Source organism: Magnolia sinica, chromosome 18 (assembly GCF_029962835.1).
Source record: "Magnolia sinica isolate HGM2019 chromosome 18, MsV1, whole genome shotgun sequence".
NCBI classification, from domain to species: domain Eukaryota; kingdom Viridiplantae; phylum Streptophyta; class Magnoliopsida; order Magnoliales; family Magnoliaceae; genus Magnolia; species Magnolia sinica.
Window position 1 is genome coordinate 33411733 of NC_080590.1, and position 23561 is coordinate 33435293.

The 23561-nt window shown below is 40.4% G+C and overlaps 1 protein-coding gene across 5 annotated transcripts in view; it reads left to right on the top strand.

The window, feature by feature from the left end:
* LOC131232995 (iron-sulfur protein required for NADH dehydrogenase, mitochondrial) overlaps positions 1 to 17285 on the top strand; it is a 29626-nt gene extending 12341 nt beyond the window's left edge. For 4 of the 5 annotated variants that reach the window (XM_058229541.1, XM_058229546.1, XM_058229544.1 and 1 more), the window contains 5 exons: positions 10434 to 10531; positions 11799 to 11925; positions 14243 to 14328; positions 15641 to 15766; positions 16929 to 17285. In XM_058229541.1, the coding sequence (XP_058085524.1) occupies positions 10434 to 10531; positions 11799 to 11925; positions 14243 to 14328; positions 15641 to 15766; positions 16929 to 17099 (608 nt within the window). In that variant the 3' untranslated portion in view covers positions 17100 to 17285. The remainder of the gene's footprint in view (positions 1 to 10433; positions 10532 to 11798; positions 11926 to 14242; positions 14329 to 15640; positions 15767 to 16928) is intronic. The other variant, XM_058229542.1, reaches the window with a different exon arrangement.
* Positions 17286 to 23561: the final 6276 nt, after the last annotated feature.

The window sequence follows — 23561 nt, forward strand, 5'->3', positions numbered from 1 at the left end:
AGCCCCTTAAGGGATTCAGGGAATTGAAAAGCCTGGCATACTTAGTGAATCACGATATGGCTACGCCTAGTGCCGAGATGGGGAAAGGGAGAAAAGAAAGAGTCTCATAATGGAGATCATCACTTGGAACATGAGGGGAATGGGCTGCCCCGAGAAAAGAGCCAAAATCTGCATCTTCTGTAGGCGATACAAAGCTCAGATTGTTGCATTGCAAGAATCCAAGCTGAGCTCTGTAGATCAGAGAATGATTTCAGATATTTGCTCGGGACAATCAAAGGACTGGATTGCGAAGGACGCAGTGGGGTCACCAGGAGGAATAGTGGTAATCTAGAACTCGTCAATATGGATCAAAGAAGATTGTTGGGGTGGAGAATTCTCAATCTCTATTCTGTTAAAAGAGATAATAACAGGGAATAGATGGGCTCTAATAGAAGTATATGGGCCAAACTCTCCAAAATTGCATGATAAGTTGTGGGTTGAGATGGAAGCAACTGCATTAAGGTGGCAAGTGTCGTGGTGTGTCGGAGGGGAATTCAACACCGTTAGATATCTGTTTGAAAAATCTACAGGGGATCGAACTCTTTGAAGCATGGTTGACTTCTCAGCATGGGTATAGAAAAATGAACTCATAGATCTTCCAATGGGGAACGTCAAATTTACATGGTCGAATGGTTGAATGGTCAGGCCAAACCCATATAATTTGAAGTGGATCCTTTAAAAAAATAATTATAATAAATAAATTTATATATTGAGATGTTTCCACTAACATACCAACACGGTCTCCTGGGACTATATTTGGTCATTTTCCCTTCTTTTTTTTTTTTTGGAAGTAGTGGAGGAAAACTAGGGCCCAAGGCCCTTCAGATTTGAACTTGTTTGGCTTGAAGTGGAAGATTTTGTGGACATGATAAAACAATGGTGGGATTCTTTTTGGGTGGAAGGACACCTAGGCTTCATACTCTTTCAAAAATTGTGTTTGCTAAAGAGAGTAGTGGAAGAAAGATATTCATAGTAAGAGAGAAGAAGAAACAAGTGCAATTCTTTCAGAACTCCAATATTTAGAAATTAAGGAGGGTCAGCCTCTGTCATTTGAAGAGTTAGCAAGAAGGGAAACTGATGCGGGCTGATATGGGTCCACAATCCATGGGCCAGGCCTAGGCGCATTAAATTGAAGCCCAATAATTGGCCCATCAATAAGGAGGCCCAAGCTTACTACTTAGGTAGCTAGCCTATTTATGTAGTTATCCAACGAAATCAATTATCTATATATGAATAATCCATCAGTCAAATCCTTTTTATTATTTTCCATATTTAATAAGTCATTGGTTGTCAATGACATTATGAGTTTTCCTTTTATGTATGTTTCAGAGCTTATATAAGGGTCTGGGATGAGTAGTATAAAGGCACCTTTAAATTGAATGAAAATTTCTAGCTTGCTTCTTTCTACTTTGTGTAGTTCTCGTGCTTGGATTGAAGGTGCCTACACTTAGGTGAATCCTTCCCATCAACTAGCTGCGCCAGTTTGGCATCATTTAAAATTGGCATATATGAGGATGATAGTTGGTGTGACACAATTCCGATGAATGTCGCCCACATTCTTCTTGGTCGACCTTGGCTCTTTGACTGAAAGGTACAAAATGACGGTGAAGCTAACATGCATACTTTCCTATAATGAGGTCATCATATCCTTCTTCGCCAATTGCAGCCTACGTCACCTCCTTCATGTACACCTTCATTATCAACATCGGCTGTTCTTTCAAACTTTTATGTTCTCACCATGCGGAAGTTTGAAGAAGAGAGTAATAAGAAAGGCGTAATGTTCGCTTTAGTCACAAAGCAGGTGCAAGAGCATGCTATTGACCAAAATGAGCCTATTCCTGATGAAGTCAAATATATGATGCATGACTTCCATGATTGGTCCTCGATGATTTTCTTGAGGAGTTGACTCCATTGCGGGATATTCAACACACGATTGATTTGGTTCTTGGAGCATCCTTACCCAACTTACTGGCATACTGCATGAGTCTTGCCGAGCACACCGAGTTGAAGCGTCAGGTTGACGAGTTGCTTAAAAAGGGCTACATCTGAGAGAGCCTAAGCCCATGTGTGGTGCCAACCCTCCTTACTCCCAAGAAAGATGGCAGTTGGCGTATGTATGTAGATAGCCGAGCTATTAATAAAATCACAGTGAAATACCTTTTCCTCATTCTTCGGCTTGATGATATGTTGGACATGATTTCAGGTGCTAACGCCTTCCCAAAGATTGATTTTCACAGTGGATACCTCTAGATTCGCACCCAACCTGGTGACAAATGAAAGATGGCATTTAAGACGAAGGACGGTCTCTACGAGTAGCTAGTTATGCCATTCGGTCTCACAAACGCGCCAAGCACTTTCATGCACATCATGACGTAGTTGTTGTGCCCTTTATTGGTAAGTTTATCGTTGTCTAATTTGATGATTTTCTTATCTACAGTACGTCAAGAAATGAGCACCTCAATCACCTAAGTCTTATCTTCAAAGTCCTTTATCGTGAGCACTTTTACATCAACTTAAAAAAGTGTACCTTCATGAGTACATCTATGGTTTTCTTAGGGTACATTGTCTCGTTGCAAGGTGTAGAGGTGGATCATGCCAAGGTGAAAGCCATAGTTGATTGGCTGACACCTACAACTATCTCTGAAGTTCACAGTTTTCGTGGCCTTGCTACATTTTAAAGACATTTTGTGCGGAACTTCAATAGCATCATCACCAATTGTATGAAACAAATGGAGTTTTGATGGACAACTGCATCAACATGAGCGTTTGATAGGATCAAACGTAAGATGACCGAAGCTCCGGTCTTGCGCCTTCCGGACTTTGAGAAGGTATTTGAGGTGAGTTGTGGGGCTTCTAATGTCGACATTGGTGGGGTTCTCAGTTAGGAGGGCCATCTAATAGCTTTTTTCAGCGTGAAGCTCTTTGATACAAAGTAGCAGCACACCACTTATGACCTAGAATTTTATGCAATTGTGCAGTCTCTACAACATTGGCGTCACTATTTGGTTGGCAAGGAGTTTGTCCTATATTTTGATCATGAAACACTCAAGTATTTAAACTCTCAGCAGAAGATGAGTGCTCATCGTGTCAAGTGGAGCACAGACCTTTAAGAGTTTTCTTTTGTCATTCGTCACAAGGCTGGCAAGGACAGTCAGTTTGCTAATGCATTGCCATCGTGCACATCTATTGTCATCAATGGTGGTCATTGTTCCGAGATTCAAAGAGATACGGCGTGAGTATGCTAACGACAAGGATTTCAGGCATATTTATACTGGCATTCTTAGTGGAGAGCATGCGAGACCCACATTTCAACATTCATAATGGCTACTTGTTCTGAGGAAAACAACTTTGCCTACCCAATACATCCATCCATGAGTATGTTGGGTGTAGTGGACACTTGGGTCGTGATAAGACCCTAGCTGTCGTTGGAGATAGATACTTTTGGCCTCATATAAAATCAAATGTTGCTAAAATTTACCAATTATGCAAGGTTTGCCAACTTGCTAGGGACCAAAAGAAAAACAGTGGATTATATCAACCATTGTCGATCCCACATGCTTCATGGGAAGACCTCAGCATGGACTTTGTCCTCGGTTTGCCAAAAACTGCTCGGAAAGTTGATTCAGTATTTGTAGTGGTTGATCAATTTTTAAGGATGACTCATTTCATACCATGCTCAAATACATCAGACGCTCTCAAGATTGCTCAATTATTCTTTTGAGAGATTTTTCGTCTTCATAGGTGTTCGAAGACAATTGTGTCTGATCCTAATACGAAGTTCACGAGTTGTGTTTGGAGAACTCTTTAGGCAGCAACAAAAACCAAGCTCCAGTTCTCTAGTGCGTACCACCCACAAACTGATGGTCAAACGGAAGTGGTCAATTGTAGCTTGAACAAGTTATTACAGTGTCTTGTCCACGATCATATAGCTACGTGGGACCTAGTAATACTCATTGTTGAATTTGCTTATAATAACTCAATCAACAGGTCCATAGGGATGTTACCTTTTAAAGCTAAACTGGTATATGACCGCATCTTCTAGTTGATTTGGTTCCTCTACCTATAGAGTCGAGACCAAGTGCAGAAATTGATGATTGCATCCGCCATATGCAGCAAGTGCATGACGAAGTTCGATGCAATGTCGCTGCAAGTAATGAAAGTTATAAACAACATGCAGATACAAGACATCGCTTTGTTGAATTTGCAGAAGGTAGCCCATATTCGATTTGGTTCCTCTACCTGTAGATTCGAGACCAAGTGCAAAAGTTCATGACTTCATTTGCCATATGTAGCGGGTGCATGACGAAGTTTGATGCAATACCGTTGCAAGTAATGTAAATTATAAGCAACATGCAAACACAAGATGTCGCTTTGTTGAATTTGAGGAAATTAATGAAAGTGATGTCCTATATTTGTCCTAAACAGTTGCCCCCCAGTACCTTAAAGAAGCTCCATCCTCAAAATGTGGGATTGTTGAAAATCATAAAGAAGATTAGTGCCAATGCTTATGTTTTAGATCTCCCACCAGATTTACTTATCAATCCTACTTTCAATGTGGAAGATCTTTCCATCTATCATGGTTACCATACTGCCGATTGTATCGAAGAACATGCCATTATACTTTCTACCATTTTACTCCTACAGACATGATCGTTGATGTTCTTGATGACCATCTCGTCTCCACGCGCCAAGGTGGTTACCAAAAGTTTCTTGTCTGTTGGCAAGGATTCTCTCCTATGCTACATGGATCACAGCAGCTGACTGCCAACGTCTAAATCCCGACCTCTATCAGTAATATCAAGCCATTAACTCGCCGGAGTCGAGTTCTTTCAAGCGGGAGAGGACTGATGCAGGCTGATCTGAGGCCACGATCCATAGGTTAGGCCCAGGCCCATTAAACCCAAGCCCAATAGTTGGCCCATCAATAATGAGGCCCGAGCCTCCTATTTAGATAGCTTACCTATTTAGGTAGTTAGCTAGCGAAATCAATCAACTAGCTATGAAGAATCCACTAGTCAAATCCTTTTTATTTATTTTTCACATTTGTAACAAGTCATTGGTTGTCAATAACATTATGAGTTTTCCTTTTATGTACGTTTTAGAGCTTATATAAGGGCCTAGGATGAGTAGTATGAAGGCACCTTTGAATTGAATGAGAATTTTTAGCTTGCTTCTTTTTTACTTTGTGTGGTTCTCGTGCTTAGATTGAAGGTGCCTATGCTTTGGGCGGATCCTTCCCATCAGCTGGTTGTGGCAGAAATGCTAACAGTTAAATACAAAAGTTGATTGAGGGAAGACGAGATAAAGTGGAGGCGGCGTTTGTGGGCCACATGGTTGAAAGGAGACAATAACACGAAATTCTTCCACGAAATAGCTAGTGCAAGGGCAAGGGTGAACAAAATGCATAGCATGGAAACAAATGGTGTGAAAGTGGAAGAGAAAACCATGGTGGTTGGGGCCATTGTGTCTTATTATAAGAATTTGTTGATTGGAGAAGGGGTACTTCAATCCAAGCTTGATAACTTGTCTTTACAATTTATCAAACCTGATGTTGCATTATATCTTGAGTGTGACATATCAGAGGAGGAGACTAAGGGGACTGTGGACGAGTTGGGTAGAGATAAGGCATGAGTTGGGTAGAGATAAGGTGCTAGGACTGGACTGGAACTCGGCAAAACTGGAAGTGGTGGCATTCATTTATGTTTTTTTCGAGAAAGGTAAGTTGGCGATGGGATTTGGCGCCTCTTTCATAGCATTGATCTCAAAGAAAGGAGCAGAAAGTTTGAGGGACTTTAGACCGATTAGTTTGATTGGAACCCCATACAAGATTCTAGCCAAGATTTTAACATCAAGACTTAGAACTGTACTTGGGAAGGTTATATTTCGAAATTCCAAGGTGCGCTTGTGGAAGGGAGGCAAATATTGGATAGTGCCTTGATAGCTCATGAATGCTTGGATTTGAGGCTTAAGGAAGGTCGTGGAGGCATTGCATGCAAATTAGATTTGGAAAAGCTGCATGATCATGTCGAATAGGAATTTTTGGATTACATGCTCCGGAGACTTGGATTCGAGGAGAAATAGCGATAGTGGATGTCCGCGGGTGTATTTTCGGCCAAATTCTTGGTACTAATAAATGGATCCCTAAAGGATTCTTCAAGTCAATGAGAGGGTTAAGACAAGGCGATCCTCTATCGCCGCTTTTCTCTGTTATTGTTGTGGAGGCATTGAGTAGAATGATGGAGAATGGTGTGTCACTAGAAGTTAAGTTTCGCATCTCCAATTTGCAGACGGTTCACTTTTGATGTGTGATGCTAATGAAACCCATGTCAGTAACCTGAGGAAGATTATCTGTTGTTTTGAAGCGGCATCGGGCCTAAAGGTAAATCCACTAAAGTGTGAAATGTTGGGTGTTGGTATATTGAAGGAAGAACTAAGAAAGATGACAATAATCTTTCGGTGTTGAGCGGGGTCCTTCTCGTACACTTATCTTGGGCTTCCCCTATGCATTGGTAAGCCCCCCCACATCTGTGCGATCGGGTAATTGAAAGGTTTGAGAGAAAACTGTCATCCTGGAGGCAACACCACTTATCGTTTGGTGCTAGACTGCTATTGATTAATGCTGCTCTTGCAAACCTTCCACTCTATTTTTTCTCCCTGTTTAAATGCCCACCAGGCGTGTTGAAGAAATTGGAGAAAACTTAGAAGAGACTTTCTTTGGAAAGGAGCAGGGGACAAAAGGAAATTTCACCTCATGAATTGGGATGATGTCTGCTGACCAAAAGAAGCAAAGCAAGATTTAGAAAATTGGCCCCAATGCATAAGACACTGCTAGGCAAATGGCTATGGAGGTTTGGAACCGAAAACGACAGTCTGTGAAGGAAATTATTATAAAAAAAAGTATGGGTACACATAAATCAAGGTGGCGGCCTCTAGAATCTTCCTTGTGTAGGACCACAGGACTTTGGAAGGCGATCGTGAAGGGAGTAAAAAGCTTTGAGGCTGGTGCCAATTTTTCGGTAGGAAACGGGGAACACGAAGTTTTGGGAAGATACGTGGTTGGGAACTCGTTCGCTGAAGGAAGTGTTCTAGAGATTAGCTTCGGTTTTTGCGGCACCAGATATTTCGGTTGCATAATGTGTCTCCTGGCTAGGTCCGTCAGCAGTGTGGACACCACCTTGCAGAAGACATCTGAAGTTGGAAGAGGAGACTGAACTATTGGCTTTATTAGACAAACTATGAGGTGTGACATTAAGTATAGAACGGGATGTGATGACTTGGGTTTTGGATAAATCTGGCTCTTTCACAGTGAGATCTTTTTTATAACATGATGATGGGGTCCCAAGTGGCTGAAGACCTGGTGCATTCCTACCTATGGTCATGTGCTGCTCCAAGAAAAGTTGTGGCCTTTGCTTGGTTGGTGGGGTGGAACGAGATCCTCACCATTGATAATCTCTGCAAGCAAGGATTAATACTAGTCAATTCGTGGCCCCTTTGTTGGACGGATAGTGAGTCGGTTGACCATTTATTTATGCGTTGTCCCATTGTGAAGGGAATTTGGGATAGAATCTTCTTATTATTTGGGGTTTCATGGGTGATGCCAAAGTCTATATTTGATTTCTTCTAAACATGGCAAGGAGTGGGCAAAGCTGGGAAGAAAGTGTGGAGACTATCATTGCTTGCGGGACTATGGGTGATATGGCAAGAGATGAATTCTAGATGTTTCATCAAGTTAGGTTCTGCTGAGGGGGTCTTTGCTAAGGCGAAATACTTGGTTATCGAATGGGCTACGATTTTCCTTGCAATGGAGGGCAGCCTTTTAGCTACACAGTGTTGGGAAGAAGTGTAATTGTAAATATTTTAAGAAATAATCTGTAGGGAGAAGTACATAGCTGTGTATAGTCTTTTTTCTGCCTTACATTGCTGTGTATAGTCTTTTTTCTGCCTTTCTTGTTTGTAGTTTTCCTTGTATTTTTGCTGACTGTTTTGCCTTTTGAATAAAGTTTCTGTTCTCTCTCTAAAAAAAAAAGTTGTGCTGTTGGGGCATTTTATTCTTATCCTTTTCTTATCATTGAACTGACTTTGGTCATACCTCACGTTGGTAGAAGGGAGACAGGTGGTGATTTCCACGTTTGAAATCCTCTTTTGTTGCCATGGGACATTCAAGATGTTGTCAATATTACATTGGTCTGATCACCATTCCCTGCTCATTATGGGAAGCCACTCTGACTCAAGTGTATCATGGATTGCCTTTCTTCCGTCCATTACAATCGCATAATTTCCTGATAATCGCAACTCACTTTTGAGGATATCAGGCTTTCTATAAACTCTTGCAAGGATTTGAGTTTCTATTCTATTTTACAAGTCCTGTTTTTTGACATTAAGTGGTTATCTTCTGGAGGCTCCTCTTCTTTGGGTACATCAGATCTGCACTGTTTTGTGTGTTTGATTGGTAACTATGTGATTGAGGAGTTTTTCTGAAACTTCATTTTATGCAATTTAGTTGGTCTTGTTGATTTCCTAGATCTGGAATCTTTGTTGGACACATGGTTCTGAATATAAGGGGGCATATCAGCTCAGCCGAAAAACAATACCATAGGCTTTGCATATTGGTATCAGCCCGTATTGGAACATATTGGCCTGTATTGGACCAAATTTTTTTAAAGCCAAGATTGAAGGAAAAAATATTAAAGAAAGAAAAAGGGAAAAAAGAGATATTCAAGAATCTATCCTTTTCTTTATATATATTTTGGACATGTATATAATGGTGTCTCCGAGCTTTCTTTGATAAGAATGTTGTCTGTTGGCTTTGCCTGTTGAAAGTCAACCAAACAGGCCATTGAACACAAATCAACTTGATTTGGTGAATAGAGGTCCATTATATTGAAATACAACAAAAAGAAGATTAGAACACACATGCACGCATGCACAGAAAAGAAAGAAAGAAAGAAAGAAAATGGTCTGCAGTTTTCTTTCTTTTTTCTTCCGATTTTTCCTATAATGGTCCATTTCACTTTGATTCGTCAAATCTCACTCAAATCTTTTGTTATGATCTCCAAAATAGGCCTAGATCTTGTAAAAACGAATTTCTAAGCCTCCATGGTTTAAATGAAAGAAGACGAGGGGAAAAAAATGGCTGATATGGCTGACACTGTGCCTTTTTTTTTTTTTTTTGGCCACTGCGGCTGTTATAGCCAGTATCACATATCGTATTGAGCCGATACAGATACAATATGCCATTATGCTGAACTGGCCGATACAAAACGGATATTTCAATCCATGGTTTGACAAGGTTCTATGCTTCTCTACAAGATAGATGAGTTGAAAGATATTTTTATGGTGCTTCTATGCTTTGAAGAAGTAATTTTGTTATTTTATCACTTAACAGACTGTGAATTGCACCCAGCAGAGAATGTAAATCAAATATCCTAGCAGTGAGTTGAGTGTGTAATAAGTAAGCATGCTTCTTCTTTCTGCCTTCTTTCTTTCTGCTTCCAACATAATTGCTTGAAGCAGTAAGAAGCATCGAACCAAGATAAAGTGAATTTGTCTTTTTGTCGTGTCTGAATACATTAATGTGAGTTTGCTGTGTATCATGTTGGTTATTTTGCAATAATACATAGACTTTTACTTAACTTGAGTTTTAGTGAACACTTTAAGTTGATTGAGTCTGTCCTTTATTTTTCTCTAAAAGTCAATGTTGTGTTGGATGCGTGCTTATCAATATTGATCAGTTTGAATTTAATTGACCAATCACCATTGGATGGGTTTCTTTTGCTATTTTACACAATTACTAGTCACTAGCAGACAAGCTTCTCTATATATCAATTTCTAGTGATCCATATGTCAGTAGAGGGGTTATGTGATCCTTGACCTGAAAATATGAATAGTATCCTTGGGTTCTTATTGATGCAACTGGGGCTGATGGTTCAGTGATCATGCCGTTGATTTGATGGGCCCATGGTGGATGGACCATGTACCAATAATCTCCCATTTGGAGGATCCTACACTGCCATTCTCTTGCCCCTTTTCTTCTGTTAAATATGGACCTTGGTTTTAATTTTGTCCTCAACCAATTATTTCTAGGCCACTGATTGTAAGCCTTGGGATTTCCCCACCAGGTAGATTTCGAAGTATGAAACATCTTAGATGGGGCCTGTAGATCAACTGCCTGGATCACCGAGCCTTGCTTGTAAATGCTCCAGTCCCAAGAAACTACTCATATTCTCAGGTCTAGTATCACAGAATTCCTCTATGTTGATACTATATTGTGCTTCATGTATTGTTTGCACTGATATGAAAGTCAAGAAGAATAATGATTGACTTTATGCACCTTGTTCCATATATGGTTTTCATCTTTTCGCAGGGTGTAATTGTCTCGTAACTTGTCTTTGCAGATTTGAAGATGATCCCATTTGAAAACCATGGAGTGCGGTGTATGTCGATTGGATTTCTCGTAGACAATGATGCTCCAATCGTATGGAGAGGTCCTATGGTTTGTGTTTGGCATTTTTTCCCCCCTTCTTTTTACTCTTATAGGTGCTGGAATAAGGCTTAGATGATGATGAGGTGTTTTTCGTCTTAAAGTCGTGCCTTTGTTGCATAATTCTCATGTTCAATTATTAATTGGCTGGTTTTGTCATGTAGGCGTGAATTTAGAACAATTTCTTTTTGACGTATGGAAATAATAGTAGGCTAATGGATGCTATTTTTTCAAATAACTAATACTAGTTTCATGTTTGTGAAAATGGATGGACAACACTTTCATCATGCAGGATTATGCTATCAAAATTCATATGCATTCAAACATAGCGAACATAGCGACATGATGCATCTATAATGTTCTTCAGTTATCGCACATGATTATGAGGTCATACGTACTCTAGAAATATTGACCCAATGCATCTATAATGTTCTACTACTTTTTTTAATTCTTTATATTCTTTTTGGTGGTCTCTTCCTGTTTATATCCTTGTAGTTTTAGGCAGGTTTACATTAGCTTGGATATTAGTCCTTTGATTGGCTATTATTTATGTCAACTTGTTATAGATGTGAAGTAACTCTCTCTTTGCTATCCTAGATCATGTTTATTAGACTAGGAGACATGGATCAACTTGTTCAATCTTGAGTCAGGTGGGGTTGATTATAATCTCGCTGCCAACATCTTTTTTAATTATAATAAAATCCCTCCCATCATAAACTGAGTGACACAGTTTGAGTCACAATGAGTTGCATCCAGTTGATCGTCATCAAGTCGACTCGATGAACCAAGGTCGAGTCACGCCCAATACTTAGTTTCCTGTCAAAATCTTACAGAGTCGAGTTGACTCGGCCGTGTTTCAATTCAAGTCAGTGAGTTTTAGGACTATGGTTTAGATTGCTTCCAACCCCATCGTTTTGTTGGGCACACGGAGAGCACTGAAGATGGAATGATGGATTGCATTTTATTTGGAGTATATCTAACTGTCATTGTTTCACTTCCTCATGTCACTTCTTCAGATTAGATCATGGCCTATTCCTTAAATCCTATTGCAAGGGATTGTGACGTGATTCTCAAATTACAAATTATCACTGATGGAATTTGCAATGTTTGAGTGTCAATTTTCTAGGTATTATTGTTGTTTATTTTCAACCTCTTATCAGAATATAGGTTCCCAGAATTCGTGATACAATTCAAATCTAAATGTATTCTTCTCAAGGGGAAGACTTCTTCACACATATCCAATTAGTTCTCATATAGAATTTGATTTCTATCCTTGCAGGTAATGAGTGCTCTTGAAAAGTTGACTCGGGGAGTTGCTTGGGGAAAGCTCGATATACTTGTTGTGGATATGCCTCCAGGCACAGGCGACGCTCAGTTGTCCATTTCACAAGGTTTGCAATTATCAGGTATTGAAACAAGCTATTTTCATAAAAAATAAAATGGATCTTCTAGTCCTCTTATGTGGCATCTGGTGTAATTTTACACCATTTAAGTTAATAAATATTGGCACGCCCATTCCAATCCAGTAAAAAACTCTCTTAAATTTTATTTTTTGTTTATTTTTTATTTTATTTTAGTATTGTCTAAACGAACACTATTAATGGAGGGATTCAATAAATATTGGCATGCCCTTTCAAACCCTGTAAAAACTCTCTAAACCAAAACTATTAGTGGAGGGGTTCTAGTTAGTGGTGCAACTCGGGTGGCCTGACCTCAGAAGGATCCAACCCACAACCTGACCTAACCCAAATTCCAACATGAGGTTCAACCCTATACTGACCCGACCAACCAGACACGAGTACATGTGATTATTCCCAACCTGACCTGTATTTGCTCAACCCGAACCCAACCCAATTTCAAATTGGATTGGAGTTTCCCAACCCTAACTTGACCCGAGGAGCCTGACAATCCAACCCGACCCGAACGTGGGTTGGGTTAGTCGTGTTCAGGTTGACCCAAACGTAAGTTGCAACCCTAGTTCTAGTATCAATTCTGAGAGATAGGATGGGCTATAAAATTGGGTTTACAAGGCCCAATGTTCATTGAACTCCTTTTTTAACTTGGAGCAGAATGCTCATGTAGCAAACACTGAGGAGGAGCTTGATGAGCTAGAAACCTTGGTGTGTAGATGAGACAATGGATGATAGGTGATGTCTCTTTGAAAGGCCCATTACAAGTGCACTTGTGAACCAAGGATAGAACAACAACGGGAAGAAGTGCAGGAAAACATCCATTAGTTGGTTGGAGAACTTTGAAAATTCTATAACCCTTTATGTGCAGTGATGTTCTTATAGACTCCCTTGCGAAATTGGTCTTAAAATAGTTGATTTTATACCTTGTTACTAAGTTATGAGTGGGGTTTGCTACATTATAGAGGTACAGGTATGGGCACTGGGTGCGATGGAGGTTCTAGGTGTCAGACTCGCTTGACTCCCTAATCTTAGTAATGCAGAGGCATTTTCACATCGGGCTCGAGTGGGGTGGCCTGTGGGATGCAGGGGCACACTATGGGTGGGCGGCCCATGTAAGGCGGGTGGCTCGTGTGAGGCAGGCCCCACCCGTGTGAAGCGGGTGGCTCGTGTGAAGTGGAACCCATGTAAAATGGGGCCCACGAGGGGAGTTCGGCCGAGGTCCTAACCCATGAGATGTGAGGCCTGGGTTATGAGATATAGGGATTGATTCGCCATGCTCTATCAGTTCGAGCTTTTAATTGTCCTGCATCACTTAGGTTATGAGGACATGGTTGTATGTGTAATATTTTGGTACATTAATTATCAAAATATTTTAGAATAATTTATGAGCTTTGCTAAGTGCACAAGCATGCGCAATAAAGCTTTTATACACACCACAAATGTGCTAGTGTGGCACATATGTGTGAGATCTAATCCATCCATCAGGTTGGTCCAACATGGTACAGGTTTTCCCAAAAATAAAATCTGGTCCAATCAGCATGTGGTCCCCAATATTGGAACCAGGTGGATGGGTTAGAAAACTTCAGCCAACTTTTTCAGAGCCATTTTTTTGTTTTGCAAACTGTAGCTCACCTGACCAGTGGATCAACCTGATTCTTGGGCTACGGCATGAATTTAATGTTGCCGTTCTGATGTATGGATTGGATATTGGACCTATCATGCCATGCGGGCACATGCGGAGTTTACATGAGCTTTGTTGCACACACGTGCTTAGCAAAGCTCTAATTTTGTTATTTAGTTATATTTTTCACCCAAGTTTTGTTGTGAAAGATTGAGTGGACCTTGTATCTTATAATTTCGGTTTTTTTTTTTTTTTTAATAGCAAAGTTATAAAATCAAACCTTGTCTCATTGACTTGCTTTAGGACCCTGATATTGTGGTCCGCAATCTTGCCGTTTTTAATCCTTACATTTTATAATATGAAAATTTATAGGCTTTCTATCTGGCCTGGTACTTAAATTTTTCTGGAATTGCGACAGTGGACTAAGATAACTTTTTTCCTTGTCAATAGGGCTTCCATTGGACTGTGGCGTGTTCCAGATTCACAGCTGAGCTCACTGGGCCTGATTTTTAGTCCCACCAAATAAATGGGCCATGCACCATACAAGATTGAGCTGTGCTTGGTGCTGAATTTCAGGCCTGATAAATTGACTGGCTTTGCTTTGGTTTTTGGGACCCATTCCATTGCTGCCCTACTTTTCAACAAATGTTTTGGTCACTTAATCCGTGACTGTATTGGTTCTTGTGGCAGGTGCTTTGATTGTTTCAACTCCTCAGGATGTTGCGCTTATAGATGCTCGGAGAGGAGCTAATATGTTTCGTAAAGTCGAAGTTCCTGTATGTTCTTTTCTTTGCACCGCTTTTTGACATCTTTCTTCACTGAATACAGTATTTGATAAGCTTGGATCTGTAGGAGAACCATTTCTACTGTATTTTGATTTGTCTTGCATTTAAAAGATCAAGTGTCTATTTCACAAGTCCTACACAAAGCATGGTTATGATTGGACACAGACTGCTTGCAACTGCTAGCTGCAAGAAGATTCCTGCAGCCCTCACATGGCCCAATGAAAAAGTGCCCTGTCAGATGTGGGCCCCACAGTAAAAAGGGCAAAAGATTCATTTCGCCAAGGGAATATTTTTTGTTCACTCAGGGGCTCACATTTGACCGGCGCACATGGTGCTTTTTTCATTGGGCCATGTCAAGGCTGTAGGAATCTTCCTGCAGCCCCCGGCAGGAGCCAATCTACATCCTTTACAATCCATGACAGGTACAATGTCACAAGTTTACCACCATATAAAGTCAGATAGTGTGCAATTGAAAAGCCTTTATGTATACATCAAAGATTTTGTGCATATTGTCTTGTTTGGGCTGACAATAAATAAAAATTTCAAATTGCTTAATTAATTAAAAGAGGCTTTCAAGGACTTGGCTGTGATGCTGATCCAATACTAGGTAAGGATGAAGAATTATAGGGTGCCAATGCATCAGTCCCACAAGTCGGGCCATGATTCAGTGATACAGACCGTTGATCTGATGGCCCCAGCTTGAATGCGGATGCCCAGAATCTGCTGATTGGTTGGTAGTCTTTTTCTTCTTTTTTTCGTTGAGTGGAGACCCTTGGACATTTTGCTTAGTGAAGTCCTCAATTGATGGCTAGGATCATCTGACCTGTGTGATCTTTTTGGTATGTTCCATCCACAGGACAACCCAGCAGATGGACAGTCCAGATCCTGTCCTCTTGTGCTGCATGTACGGAGATGGAATCTGATACTTTTCCCATATATCCATATATCTGTTTGTCCAATGCTCACTGCAGCAATGCCAGTAAACAATAATCATATTCTGGCAAAACTGGCTGACATGATTTTGCTTTTCCACGCAACTGCTTTCCTTGTAGCTTTCTTGGAAACTTTATTGTTGTCTCTGTGATAGTTCTCAAATGAAGGCTTAAGGAGACTTGCATTGTTGATTTTGAATTTTGTTATGGTTGCCATATTTTCTAAATTAACCGTGATTCCAAGAAGGCATATATGAAAGCTCTTGAATTTTGAGCATGCAGAATTGGCTTTGAATTGATTCACGTGATGAGAGGAATGCTGCTGTTAATCCTGTTTACTCATCATATTGGAATTTGGCTGTTTTTGGCAGATATTGGGACTTGTAGAGAACATGAGCTGCTTCAGATGTCCCCACTGTGGCGAGGAATCATACATTTTTGGCCGTGGAGGAGCACGTAGGACTGCTGATGAGATGGATATGGATTTCCTTGGCGAGGTATTTATTAATCATTTAGATCTTTAGTGAATGTTTCTTTTCAAGGGCAAGTGCTAGAGTAACAACTGAGTACTGTTGCTTAGGGGTGGCAATGGGCCGAGTTTGGGCCAAGCAAGGCTAGGCCCAGGCCTGGCCTGACACTTGAGATCCAAGGCCTTAACCCAGCACTAACCAGCACAGTAGGCCAAGCCTGAGCCTGAAAAAAATTGGTAGTGTGCAGGTCTGACCCAGCCCGAAAATTGATTAAATCCATATTTCCATCTTGAATGTTCCTAATCTATCTGCTGATCAAGTAGGCCACATGCAAAATCAAATAGACATTTCAAAGGAATGAAAGCAACGGTCTATGTTCAAGATGGATGGTTGTCTAGCCAAGTATCTTTTTTAATTTTTTAAATGCACACCCACCCACCCACACCCACCCACACCACACGGGCACTCGATCCCTGATCTCAGTGTTGAAACATAGTCTGTATACCACTGATCCATGAAAATTGCCTAGCCAAGGATCGTAATGACACATTAATAGGATATAATAATTGAGCGCAGCACGCTATATTCGGCTCTTCAGTTTGAATGACTGGGGCTTGTGGTTAAGCGGTCCTGGACATTGGTCTGTTGGGACCCACCATGGATGGACCGTACCCTGAAATTTCCTCAATGTAGAACCTTTCTATTTGTTACCTGCTAGAAGAGACACGATGACTATCCAAAGTCAACTGAAAGAAGCTCAACATAACATAGAGCAACAACATTAAGTATATTAATCTCACCAGTTAAGTTCATTGCTTACCTTGGTTGACGTTGGTCATTGGGGGTTTGAATCCTCCCTCCCACCTTACTCTTAATAAAATCCAACCTCTTAAGGCGAGTGACTTGGAGTCACACTGAGTCCAGTCTGAGTCAAGCCCAGTACCAAGTTTCCCATCAGCTTGGCTTGAAATCTAGCTGAGTTGAGTTGACTCAGCCGAGTTTCCAGTCAAGTAAGTGAGTTTTAGAATCATGTATCTAACCATCGGCCTCACTTGTACTAACTGAAAACCCAAGCGTACCATGCATAGATCATATAATTCCTCTTACCCGATATATCCTCTAATTGTTAATCAATTGTAGAAAATTGGACTTAGATTCCATTGACTTTTATGGTTTCTCTTACTTTTAGATACCGTTGGAGGTGGATATTAGAAGAACCTCAGATGAAGGCAATCCAATAGTTGCATCAGCACCTGAATGTGAAATTTCCAAAGCATATAATGACGTCGCTTGTAAAGTTGTTCACAGACTGGGTGAATTGGCAAAGGAACGAGAAAACCGTCCACAGATTTTGTTGTGAAATGCAGATATGTGCTCAAGGCAGAGGGACAACTGTCCGATTGAGCTGCAGGCTCAACCAAGGTCTTTCTCTAGACCCAGAACTGGGTTTTGGCCTTTGTTATTTCTCGGAAGTCATGTTTACTAAGCATTATGAATGATACCCCATTTGAATTTTTGAATGTATGCAAAGGTCTTAGGGGAATCATATGATCATTGGCCCAAGAAGATATGCAGCTTCCTCTGCCTGCGTCTGTACTTTTGGGACGGTGGTTTGGTGATGATCCTCACCATTGGTTGATGGGTCCCATTGTAAATGAGGGTACATAGTTCAAAAACTTGGCGACTCGGCCTAGTTGACTTGACAAGGTTTCGAGCCAAGTCTCTTTGATGAGCTTGTTTCAAAGAGACTTGGTTCTCGTGGGACTTGACAAGACTCATCGAGTTGACTCGAAAACTCAATCAAGTTGGCACGACTCATTGATCAGGCGACCGCTTCCAGAGAGCATAGAGGCACTACCAGCAGACAGATTTATGTTGGATTGAGGATATTTTATTACTACAGCTATTCAAGACTATATAAATTTTCAAAACAGCCTGTGTACTATCGAGTCGGACTTGTTTTGAGTCTTTTTTTTTTTTTTCTTTCTGTTAGCTTGTTAGTACACCCCACTGTCAGTTCACACTTCACTGTTAGCCACCCCCACTAGGGATCGATCCCAAGACCTCGGTGTTGAAACAAGGCATATTTCACTCAGTCTACCACGACTTGTTTTGAGTCTTTGAGTCGACCAGACCTGGCTACATGTAGAGTTGAGTTTTTGAACTATGCCTCAGTGTTCTCCCAGTTCAGAAGACCCAAATCCTTCAATCCATGGCCTACAAATGCAAATGCCACATTCAATGTGGAAACGGCCAAAGATTGGGCAGCTAGGATCTTTGCATCTGGGAAATTTGTGATGCCTGCTTCATTCACTGAGGTACCAACAATATCAAATATATGGACAACCCAACCATGGGTCCCACAAGTATAGATTCAATGCCCAAGGTCCAAATAGGTGGAGGATCATATGATTCAAGATCATAGTACCATGGCTACTTCCCTTTTCTACTACTTCACCATATCTTCCTATGCCAAACGCTTGTAGCTAATTCAGTTGGCTTTGGTTGGACTTGTTCTAACAAAGCCCATTTGAGGTGGCTAGTATTGGTGTGATTTTTGGAGGATTGTCCATTCGATAATATACCTAGTAGATCAATGGTCCGGATCTGATTAATATGATGTTCCAGATAAGTGATTGGGCTGGAAAGTTTTCCTTAACTATGTGAACATCCACTATAGCTGCTGGATGAAGTTCTAAGGTGGGTGAAACACACATAGCAAACCTTCTTTAATTGAAATGACATGCATTTCTCAACTATCTCGAAATGACAATACATCTTTTGAAGAGTAAAGCTTTGATACTCTGGGAGAAGGTGATGGATGATACTCATGCACTTTGACTCTGCTCCAAGATTGCCTACCTGAAGTACAGTTTATTGAAATTAAGCTGTCCAAATTATGGGTCCCATCCAGATATATCATGAACCTAAAACTACACTTATTTGATTATCTGCCTTTCAAATCGGTGAACATTTATAGAATGATTAAAAATGGAAAAAAATAAAATAAAATCCAATATCCTGTTTCAACAAACAAATATCCACAAGTCAGAGGTTAGCATTGTCCCACATCTTTTAATTTTGGTAGGAGGATATAGTGACATGATATGTCACATGTATAATATCTTAATGCGGCTTATCAAGTGTCGTGCTCTGCCAGAGCATCAAATAAATACCCTTTATAAATGGGAAGCGGGGTCCCAGGTGTGGAATGACACTACTGTTGCAGTCTGGATGTAGACAGTCTAATCATTGATCTGGACTGCACATTGGATTTAGTTACTATTCATGATCCACCATCAATAACTCATGGTGATTGGGATGGTGCTAAAATCTCATTTTATAACCGTGTGTTTCGCGAAGGTGCGGATCGGATGGCTGAGGTCATCTGTCTAAATGGTTCCTTTGTAGACCGGTTACTCAAGGGGCTTGCTAATTCCACGTGTGGGAGACGACTGCATTCACATGTGGGCACATATGTCGCAATGTCACACGTGTGTGAGATATGGGGTGGACCACAGCATATAAAAAAATGTTGAAATCATTGGTTTTTGAAAAAATATTTTCAATTTTTCAAATTTTCGGGATTTTGCCCCCATAATGATTTTCGGGAATTTCAAATAGGAAAAATGTGGTGTGTGCTTTTATCCCACATAGGAAATGATAGAAAGAGTTTTGGGATTTATATGTGGATGTGTGTATAGTATTCTTACTTGGAGTTTTGGAGATTGAGACGCTCAGGTTGCGTATTTCAGTGCATTTCACACGTGCGCGCTCGGGTTCGGGCCATGATGATCCAACGGTCAGATCTTCCGATTCGACGACCAGAAATAGATGAACTTAATGATCAACGGTCAAAAACGTTTTTCAAACGTTTTGAACCATTGATGGCCACATAGCAACGGTCCACTTCCTGGTGCCTATATAAACTAAACCATTCCTATCCAAATTCATCAACTCGAACACACATCTCTCTCATTCCATCAAATTCTCCAGACAGCATCTCCTTCATAGAATACTGTTAAAATACATCCATCGTTTGTTTTTGCCAGACGATCTACTGCGTTGAATTGTTCTTAAGTGGACTCATTGTGATTGTTGCACGCCGGATCAAGACAGGCTTATCTTATCCTGGAAGCAATTCGCTTGTAACCCATCAGTAATTGATAAGGGGGTGAATTACGCTTTAAGAACATCGTATCATTTTACGTCATTTGGCCTAGTGAAACGAGACAACTGAAATTTATTTTATTTCTTTTTATATTTTTCGGTATATCCAATACAATTTTTCTAACAATCCTAAAGCGTGATTATGGATATCAAAAGTGTTGCATCGGTCAAACTGATAAACCAAGATCTGATCAGATTGGACCGATTCGACGGTTCAAATTTCACTATGTGGCAGGACAAGCTGAAATTCCTGCTAACTGCTCTGAAGATTTTCTACATCCTGGACTTGAATCTCCAGCCTTTGCCTGAAGCGACGAATGTTGACACTCAAGAACAAGTCTTTGCAAGAATCAAGCGACAAAAAGATGAACTGCTGTGTCGCGGCTATATTCTCAATGCTCTCTCTGATCGGTTGTACGATCTATACACGGGGACCACATCAGCAAAAAAAATCTGGAGAGCGCTGGAATACAAGTATAAGGCTGAAGAAGAAGGTACACAGAAATTCCTAATTGTCAGGTATTTCGACTTCACGATGATAGATAATAAGTCACTGCTAGCCAAAATCCATGAATTACAATTAATTATAAATAAGATAAAGGCTTTAAAAATATACCTGCCTGAATCCTTTCAAGTCGGAGCTATTATCGTCAAATTGCCTTCGAGCTGGAAAGACTACAGGAAGAAGGTACTCTATAAATCTGAAAAATTTACTTAGGAACAAATTCAAAAGCATATTCGTATTGAAGAAGAATCTCGTAACCGAGACAGGAAGGATGACACTAATGGTGCATCCTCGTCCAAGGTAAATGCAGTAGAAATACCTTCTCAAAACAATAACTATGAGAAAAATGATTCCCTTAAACCTAACAAAGATCAAGGAAAATTCAAGAAAACCCAAAATAAGAAAAAGAACAAACCCAAAAGTTCTTGTTATGTCTGTGGTAAGACCGGACATTTCGTTCGAGTCTTTAGAGACTGTAAAATACCTAAGAAAGAGACTAATGTAGTAGACGATAATATCGTAGCAATGGTCACATAAGTGAACTTAGTTCAAGAAAAAATCTCCGGTTGATTGTATGATACAGGTACCACAGTCCATGTATGCAACGATCAATCTGCCTTTAAAACTTATAAAGATGTTACCATTGGTCAAGGGGTTCAAATGGGAAATGAAGGACGATCGAAAGTCATAGGCAAAGGAATCGTGGAATTACTCTTTACCTTTGGAAAGAAGGTAATCTTGACTAACATACTACATGTTCCAGTCATAAGGAGGAACTTAGTATCAAGAGATCTCTTGAGCAAACCTAGGATAAGGGTTGTATTTGAGCCGGGCAAGCTGATCTTATTCGGGAATGGGAACCTTGTGGGTAAGGGTTATGCTTGTAATGGGATGATCAAATTTTCTTTGAATGAAAAGAATTCTTCTGCTTACATGATTGAGTCTGTAACGCTGTGGCATGGTAGACTAGTACATATTAGGTACGGTACCATAAAACTTATGGATAAGAACAGCCTAATATCATACAATGATAATGACAAAGATAAATGTGAAGTATGCATATGGTCTAAAATAACTAAGAAACCATTCTCAAGCGTTGAGAGATCATCTCAAATATTAAACCTAGTGCACACTGACATATGTAAACTAAATGGCGTTCTTACCCGAGGAGGGAAGAGGTACTTCATAACATTTATAAATGATTGTTCAAGATATGTATATGTATATCTATTAAAATCAAAAGATGAAACATTTATTGCATTCAAGATCTATAAATCCGAAGTAGAAAATCAATTAGTTAAAAACATTAAAATCCTTCGTAGCAACAGAGGAGGGAAAATCGACACGCACGCACGCACGCACGCTTAGGCTCGGGCACAGGCGTGGGCGAGGGCGAGGGCGAGAGCATGGGTAGTTTGGCTATAGTGGCGCTAGTTGGTACACTTTGTACTTTACACGTGCACATTGTGTCACAGAGTGGTTGCTCCCTTCGACCTTACGCGAACTGTTGCGAGATGGTGCGAGTGGTCTAGTAGGAGCCTAGGTGCGATGGATCTAAAATGAGCCAAGGTTTTATAAGCAACTGAGAACGGTTGAATCTTTAATTCGAAACGGTCAACCGTTTCTGAAAATGGCTGGCTTAAAATCTACAACAGTTCTAAAACGGACGGGCCATGATGAATGATGATCCAACGGTCAGATCTTCCGATTCGATGACCAGAAACGACTGAAATTAATAATTAACGATTAGAAATATTTTTCAAATGTTCTGAACCATTAATAGCCATATAGCAACGATCCACTCCCTAGTGCCTATATAAACTGGACCATTCCTGTCCAAATTCACCAACCCGAACACACATCTCTCTCATTCCGTCAGATTCTCCAAATTGCATCTCCTTCATAAAAATACTGTTAAAATACATCCACTATTTGTTTCTTTCAAACGATCTGCTGCGTTGAATTGTTCCTAAATAGACCCATCGTGATTGTTATACGTCGGATCAAGACAGGCTTGTCTTATCCTTGAAGCAATTCGCTTGTAATCCATCAATAATTAATAAGGGGGTGAATCATGCTCTAAAGACAACGCATCATTTTATGTGATTCGGCCTAGTGAAACTAAATAATTGAAATCTATTTTATTTCATTTTATATTTTTCATATATCGAGTACAATTTTTCTAACTAAAAAAAATGACTAGATGTCGGCAGGGGATTGGCTGGCTGGTGTACCACACACCACTGACCTAGCTGGTGTGTGTACGGGTCTTGCGAAGACAAGGGAAGCGGATTGGCTGGTGTACCGCACACCAGCGATATGGCTGGTGTGGGTACTGTCGTGCGAAGACGAGCGTTGCCCCTCCTAAGAGCTCCGATTCGTACGAACGGTTCAAAGTAAATCAAAGTTACATGGCCCCCAAAATGATGTATTTATTATATTCACACCGTTCATCCATTTTGTGAGATCATTTTACAGCATGAGACCAAAAATGATTCATATCCAAGCCTTAAGTGGACCACACCAGAAATAACAGTGGAGACAACGATTCTCACCGGTAAAAATTTGTAGGGCCCACCATAGCATTTATTTTACATCCAATCTATTCATAAGGTCACACATACCGGAAGCGGATTGGCTGGTGTACCACACCACCAACTGGCTGATATGTTGACATCACCAAGTTCTGTGAGTCCCACCATGAGGTTCCTGTTATATCCAAACCGTCTGTTCATTTGACGAGCTCATTTTAAGGGTTGAGCTGAAAAATAATACAGATCCAAAGATAAGGTCGACCACATTGCAAAAAACAGTGGGAGATTGAATGTCTATCCTTGAAATCCTTTTGGGGTCAAAAAAGTATTGGATCAATATGTTATTTGTTTTTCCTTTTCATCCAGGTTTGTATGATTGTGAACAAATTAGATGAAAAATAACAGTTATGGTGGCCCACACGAATGTTTTAATGGTGAGAATCATTGTCCCCACTGGTATTTGTGGCCTGGTCCACTTAAGCTATTCATATGACTCATTTTTGGGATAATGCTATAAAATGATCTTGCCAAATGGATAAAGGGTGTGGATATAATAAATACATCATTGTGGGGTCTTGTAACTTTGATCTCCCTTGAACCATTCGTACAACCA